This window comes from Peromyscus californicus, unplaced genomic scaffold, assembly GCF_007827085.1.
Source record: "Peromyscus californicus insignis strain IS unplaced genomic scaffold, ASM782708v3 Scaffold_11__1_contigs__length_118956290, whole genome shotgun sequence".
NCBI lineage: Eukaryota > Metazoa > Chordata > Mammalia > Rodentia > Cricetidae > Peromyscus > Peromyscus californicus.
In genome coordinates, this window is record NW_026294402.1 from 114,055,476 (window position 1) to 114,062,638 (window position 7,163).

Genomic DNA, 7,163 nt, shown 5'->3' on the forward strand with positions numbered 1-7,163 from the left:
TAGAACAATACTCTCGACTCAAAGCGTGACCTCTTTGGTGTTTCTGGGGCTACACTTGTGCCACCGCACACTTCCAAAAGCCTCCTCAAGGACTGACAGGAATGAGTCTCCCGTGGAGGAGACTGCTGGTCTTCACTGCTCCAGGCTGCCCCAGGAGTCTCTTCGTGGTGGACTGCCTGAGCACCAGCCTCTCCTACTCCCCCATTCCCAGCTGTCTCTAGTGTCTCCATGCCAAGTGAGTCAACCACGGAATTCTTCCAGAGGTGCGTTCACTGCCACATACAGGGACTCGGCACTCTAGAGGATGACAGCTGCCCTGGCCACGGTGGGCTCTGAAAGCAGGCTCTTAGCACCTGAGGGCTCCTCCTCCTCCCTCCCTCCCTCCCTCCCTCCCTCCCTCCCTTCCTTTCTTTTTTTGTTTTGTTTTGAGACAGAGTTTCTCTGTGTAGCAGCCCTGGCTGTCCTGGAACTTGCTTTGTAGACCAGGCTGGTCTTGAACTCACAGAGATCTGCCTGCCTCTGCCTCCCGAGTGCTGGATTACAGGGTCACTCCTCTCTCTATTTAGACTCTCTTTGGTCAATTCTAGGCGGCCACCAAGAAATAGATTCCTAGGGATTTTACCCTGAGTGTCCTCCCCAGACCAACGATTGTGTGTGTGACCTTGGCTAAGTCCTTGACCCCTCTGGGTCTCAGTACAGGTGGTGACGAGGCGTGAGGTGGAGAGTTAGTGGAGACTCTCCTCAGAACCTTTGCATTCTAGCAAAGAACTGGTGTCCCATGTTCCGGCTGCCCCTGAATTTCCCTTGTTTCATCTTCCCGTGTATGACCATCATATATGGGCATCTGCCCAATTCTGTCAGGGAGGGGACAGGGACAGCTAGTGAAGTGGAGGGGTGGACAGGGTGGCCCAGGCTGCACAGGGCCTTAGTCCTGAAAGACAGTGAATCACAGACGGTCTGGAGCTCATGGGGGTCCTGTTCTGTGCTTCTCTGCATGGTGCTTGGGGTCACTGCTGGAAGAGCCAGCTCAGGACCCCAAGGCCACACCGATCCCATGGTCCAACAAGACTGAAGTCTCCAAGGAGACAAGAGTGAGTTCTGAGGTTGGTCCTAGTACGCTGCCCTCCAACAGGTGTTTGGAAGGCCTGCCCACAGCCAGGGCCTCGTCCTTAGCATTTCCCGGCATCATGATCGCCACCGCCACCAGCCCCACCACATCGCTGTCCTCACCAGTACTCAGACAAGGCTAGGCACCTCACTTCCTCACAGGGCACCTCCAAAGACGATCAAACAACACAGGGTCCAGAGCCGCCTCCCTCTCCCGTCCGGGTGCGCGAGTCTGCCCAGGTCAAAGCAAGGAGAGCGAAGAATTCTCCCGAATTTCCCTGTCCAGAGATCTCTCCCCGAGAGAGCCCACAGAGACAAGAGGAGATGCGACTGCTTCAAGGCGACAACAAGGCACGGAGATCTCAGCATGGTGGGAGCGCCCAGAGACAGAGCACACTCGTAGATCTGACCACCGATAGCGCGCACAGATCCCTTCCTGGGGTGCAGAGATTTCGTCTAACCCAGGGCATAGCCCGGGTGCCGGGTCCCCCCACACCCCCGGGCCCAGGGAAAACGAGCGCTCGGCCTGCTCCCTAGTCCTGGTCGGTGCCCGCTCAGCCCTTTCACCCTCAGCTCTCCAGAGGCACATTCTCCGCGCGCCTTGTCGCTGCTCTGACCTTGGGGTCTCCGGCCTCGGGAATCCGGGTCCCAATCCCAGCCCCTAGGAGAGCCTGCGCCAGCGATGGCCCGGGAGTCGGCGCCGAAGCTCCCCATCCCCCGGCCCTCGACAGCGCACGGGAAACCCGGAAGGAGAGGGGACGGGAGGAGACCCGCGGCGAACAGAGACGCCCCAGGGAACCCCCGGCCCGGGCCACCTGCGCCTCTCCCGCCCCTCCCCCCTCGGGGACAGCGGCTGCCGGGGGCTGGGGACCGGGCTGGGCGGCTCCGGGCCATCGGGGAGGAAAGTTGGGCGGCGGCGGACGCAGAGGCGCGGGGGGCTGCGGGACACGGGGGGTGCTCGCTCACCTGCTGGTCCCCGGCCCGCGCCCCGGGGTGGGCGGCTGCAGCGCGACGCGGGCTCGGCTCGGCGCAGGGCTCGGGGCAGCGGGCGCAGGCTCAGCGGCCCCGGGGGCGCGATCCCCGCATCTCACGGGCGCTGCCGCCGTCTCGGCTCCGCCGCTCGGCTCGGGCTCCCGGGCTCGGCGGGCGGCGCGGGCTCGGGCTGGGGGCGGGGTCGGGGGCGGGCCCCGCCTGGGCTCGGCCTGGGGCTCCGGGGCCCCGGGCTGGCTCCGCCCCAGAGCGACGCGTCCGGGGCTCCGCACGTGGCGCTGCGCCCGCCCGGCTCGCGGGGAGAGCTACCCAGCCCCGGCGGGGCGCACGCCCACCGCCCTGACCCCGGGCGCGCCCTGTCGGAGACGGCCGCCCACGCGGACTCGGACAGACAGACACGCGGACGCCTCGCCACAGAGAGCCACCCACGCAGACCTGGACAGGCACACACCGACAAACACTGGCACACACGCTGCCCGAGCCAGCGTACACAGACACGCCCTCTTCGCTGTCTTGGGGACCCTACCCCAGACACCCCATTTATCCACGTGGACACAGGCATGACCTGACACCCATGCTGAGACACAGTGACCCACACATACATGCACACGGATACAGATACCGACGCACAGATACGCACATGGACAGACACCATTGGCACACGCTGGCATTGAGGAACACACTGATAAACTTAATGACACCCACGTGACTTAGAGGCACATCCACTGACACATTGGCATGGGGACACTTAGAACCACATTTCTAGAGACACAATGACTTACAGAAACGTGTTCATTGTAGATATCTATGTGGACACGCTGACACACAGGTGCAGACCCAGTATCCAATACACAGTCACCGAACACAGACACCTCCACACACCCTCTTGAACCATGTTCAGCCTTCTACTTGACACACACAGGGATACCAAGTCACATGCTGACACAAGCACTAACTGTCCCCCAAGGACACTGTCCCGGGCACACTCACACTCAGACAGCTGTGCATGTGTAGGCACAGATTTGTCCATTTGCTCACACAGCCAGGCAGACCCACAAGGAAAGCCATGACGCTGTGGGAGTACATCCCCCGTATTTAACAAGACAGGCCACTACCATAGACCATCGCAAAGGACAGTGCCCCTCTCCCTTTGACTGCCCAGGGCTATCACAGGAGTACACACACACACACACACACACACACACACACACACACACACACACACAGAGTCTTTCCCTCCAACAGTTTTACTTCTCTACCATATTGTCGAGGCTCTTGGAAACAAGCACTCTTGGAAGGTTAAACTGGTGCTGGGCTTCAAAGGGTACTGAAAAGCTCTGGATTTGTGAGTCACAATACACACACACACACACACACACACACACACACACACACACACACACACACACCAGAGGCAAGCTGGGACCAGGCACTTGTTTGTTTTGTTTTGAGACAGGGTCTCATTATGTATCTCTGGTTTGCCTGGAATTTGCAATATGGACCAGGCTGGTCTTGAACTCACAGAGGTTTGCCTGTCTTTGCCTCCCAAGTGCTGAGATTAAAGTCCTGTGCCATTATGCCTTGTCCAGCAGCTTCTTTATAGGAATTTTGAAGAGGTGGCTGTGGGCCAGTGGTGTATCCAGGAGTTTCTGGAGGACATACATATACAGTGATGTTCAGGACACTAGACGCTCTGGCTCTGAACCGGATGGAACGTCTGGAGGGTCTGACAGATGGACCACAGATCAATCTGCCACCGCAGGCCTCTAGCCCCTGCCAGGCCTGAGGTTGGCCAGCAGCTCCCACTAGTGGTCAAAGTAAGAAGTGCATCCACCGTCCCGAAGCAGATCCCGCTGTGGGACCCGCCTTCCCAGAGCTGGAGCCCACACCCATCATGCAGGAGGCAAATGCACTGATCGGAAGGTCCCTCCCTCCCTGAGAACTTTAACCACCTGCCTCTGGATCCAGAATTCATATTCAGACTTCCAAATGGACTTGCCGACTGGAGAGAGGCTGAAGCAAAAGGTGCTGGGGGTGAGAGGGGGAGACTCCCTTACTCCTAATCCTGCAGTTTATCCTTTCTCCTCAGTGCTGGGCCAGATGTTGCCAGGAGAGATGGGCTACACAGTGAATCAACTAGGTTTAAACCGTGTGAGTGTGTGTGTGTGTGTGTGTGTGTGTGTGTGTGTGTGTGTGTGTGTGTGTGTGTAAAGCTTGTGGGAAGGAGAAATGAAAATCTATACCAAATGGAGATTCCACCTTGAACACACATCTGGGGCTCTGAGACAGGATGCAGACGACAAGAAAGGGCAGCTGGCATCTGGAGTATTCAGGTACCACCCTCACTAAGAAACCCTGCAACATCCAGGACATCCCCTTCTCCTTACAGACCTTCTGTAGTGAATGAGGAGTGTGCAGTGAGCAGTCAGAGGCAGCAGAGATTTTTCTTTTGACCCTTTATTCCACCCTTTCCGCTCCCCAGGTTTGAAGTTGGAGTAGGCACACTGTTTCTCCAGGCTGTAAGACTCTTGTATGACTGTGTCAGTTTCTCATGGCTGAGGCACAATACCTGACGAAAAGCAACTTAAGGAAGGGCGGGCGGGTCATTTTGGCTCACAGCTGGAGGATGCGGTCCATCTTGGTGGGAAGGCAGGGCAGGGGCAGAAGGTGGCTGATTATGTTGCCCCCACAGGTAGGAAGCAGACTCATGGACGCTGGTGCTCAGCTTGCTTTATCCTCTTTATCCAGTCCAGGACCAGAGCCCATGGGCTGATGCCGTCCACAGTTAGGGCGCATCTTCCCACCTCAGTTACCCTAACCTAGGAACTCCGTCAGACCCGCCCAGAGGTATGACTCCTGGCTGAAGTGAAGAGCAACTGTCACATGCTTTCTTTCTTTGCCCTGTTGCTGCTACCCCTGCTGTCCTCCTACTGAGCACCCTTCCTAGTCTGAGGCGGCTCTCGAGAAAGCACGCGTCCCTGTAGGAGGTGTTAGCACTCCAGGGCATGCTACCAGCTCCTGTTTTATCTCTCATTGCCCCAGGCTCTAATTTTTATGTGTCCTTCTATCAAACCTGCACATAGAAAAAGTACACACGTCTTAAATGTTTAATATCAGGGCTTCCCCCCAATACATCCTTATAACCAGCACAAAGAGTTGTGACTTGAGACCAAAGACTGCCAAACCCCGGAAGTCCCTTCACAGCCCCGCCACTGTCTCTCTTCCACCACTGCCGGCGTTAGCCACATCACATTCCCTTAGCTATCCTGCTCTAAGTTTTTTACACTTCTATTTATTTTATTTTGTGTATGTGTGCATGTGCACATGTGGCATGTCGTGTGTGTGTGTGTGTGTGTGTGTGTGTGTGTGTGTAAGTCAGAGGATAGTTTGCAAGAGTCAGGTCTGTCTTTCCACCATGTAAGTTCTGGGGCTTGAACTTATGTTGTGGAATATTATTTTAACTGGGCAAATATGTGTTCATTTCTTTATGCTGGAGAATATTACTTTAACTGTGTAAAGTGTCTTACTTTTGTTTCTGCTGCATTTGTTTAACAATGTAAAGATGTGTGTTTAATTATGTAAAGATGTGTTACATTTGTTTCTGCTGTATTTGTTTAATGATGTAAAGATGTGTTGCATCTGTTTTACCTTGCCTGCCTAAGGCACTTGATTGGTCTTATAAAAAACTGAATGACGACTTCCGGCGTGGCCATGGCGGCTAACGCGACCACGAACCCGTCTCAGCTCCTGCCACTAGAGCTCGTGGACAAGTGTATAGGATCCAGAATTCACATTGTGATGAAGAGTGATAAAGAAATTGTTGGTACACTTCTAGGATTTGATGACTTTGTCAATATGGTGTTGGAAGATGTCACTGAGTTTGAAATTACACCAGAAGGAAGAAGGATTACAAAATTAGATCAGATTTTACTAAATGGAAATAATATAACAATGCTGGTTCCTGGAGGAGAAGGGCCTGAAGTATGAATGGATTTCCTTATGCAAGATTCTGGCTTTTTCTTAAACCTTTAATGTCTATATTCTATAAAATGAAGTTTCCGTTAAAAGGAAATACTTTGAATATATACACCATTTTTCTAAGCTAATCATGGTTATTTTGAGAAAGGAAGAGGTTTGTTTTGTTTTTTAAAAGACTGAAAAAATAAAGATGTTTTTGGTTAAAAAAAAAAAAAAACTGAATGACCAGCAGCTAGGCAGGAGAAGATAGGTGGGACTGTCAGGGAGAGAGAATAAATAGGAGGAGAGCTTTAGGCTCAAGAAGAACGAGAAAAGGAGAGAACGAGAGACATGTCTGGGTGGAAGCTGGGCAGCTGCTTCCAGCCAGACACAGGATTCAGTGAACGTCAGACACACAGAAGAAAAGTGAAAAGCCCCGAGGCAGAGGCAGAGAAAGAGAAACAGGTTAATTTAAGCTAAAAGAGCTAGCTGGAAACGTGCCTCAGCTAGGCCGAGCATTCAGAACTACTAATGAATCTCTGTGCCATGAATCTGGGAGCTGGTTGGTGGCCCAAAAGAAAAAGCCTGGTACAAACTAAGGTCACTAGTCTTGGTGGCAGGTGCCTTTACCCACGGAGCCGTGGTGCTGGCTCTGCCAGCTTTAAATTCTTTTTATTGATGATGATGAAGTGTGTGGGTGGGTGCTTATGCCACAATCCGCCTAGACAGCTTAGAAGCCTGCTTTATGGAGTTGGTTCTCCCTTTCCACCTTTGTGTGGATCGGGTGGAAGCCAACTCAGATTGTAGGCTTATGCTGCAAGCCCTTTCCCCCCAGCCCAACACACTAGCCTTATGTGTGCTGACTTTGAATGTGTGTTTAAAGAGGAGTCACAAAGTGTAAACACTTTTATGCCCCACTTTTCGAAATTAGTCTTATATTTGTCAATCCACCCAAATTACTGTTTTGTTCTTGTTCTAGTCCATTGACCCTTCTGTGAATATGTAAACATTGACTTATTTATCCATTGTACTGCAGATGGACGTTTGAGTGTTTCTAGTTTAGGGTTAGTACAAGTAGCACACTGTGAACATTCTGGAACATGAACTTG

General features: G+C 53.3%; 2 protein-coding genes across 7 annotated transcripts in view; one reads left to right on the forward strand and one right to left on the reverse strand.

Moving 5' to 3' along the window:
• The window catches only part of Scn5a (sodium voltage-gated channel alpha subunit 5), a 99,544-nt gene extending 97,349 nt beyond the window's left edge, over positions 1-2,195 (reverse strand). For all 6 annotated transcript variants that reach the window (XM_052724190.1, XM_052724177.1, XM_052724157.1 and 3 more), the window contains exon 1: positions 2,074-2,195. The gene's annotated coding sequence lies outside the window, so the exon portion shown is untranslated. The remainder of the gene's footprint in view (positions 1-2,073) is intronic.
• Positions 2,196-5,799: 3,604 nt separating this feature from the next.
• Positions 5,800-6,280, forward strand: LOC128105061 (U6 snRNA-associated Sm-like protein LSm5). The gene has a single exon (XM_052729906.1). It carries the CDS (start codon positions 5,809-5,811, stop codon positions 6,082-6,084), a length of 276 nt encoding a protein of 91 aa, XP_052585866.1. The 5' UTR covers positions 5,800-5,808; the 3' UTR covers positions 6,085-6,280.
• The last annotated feature ends 883 nt before the right edge of the window (positions 6,281-7,163 follow it).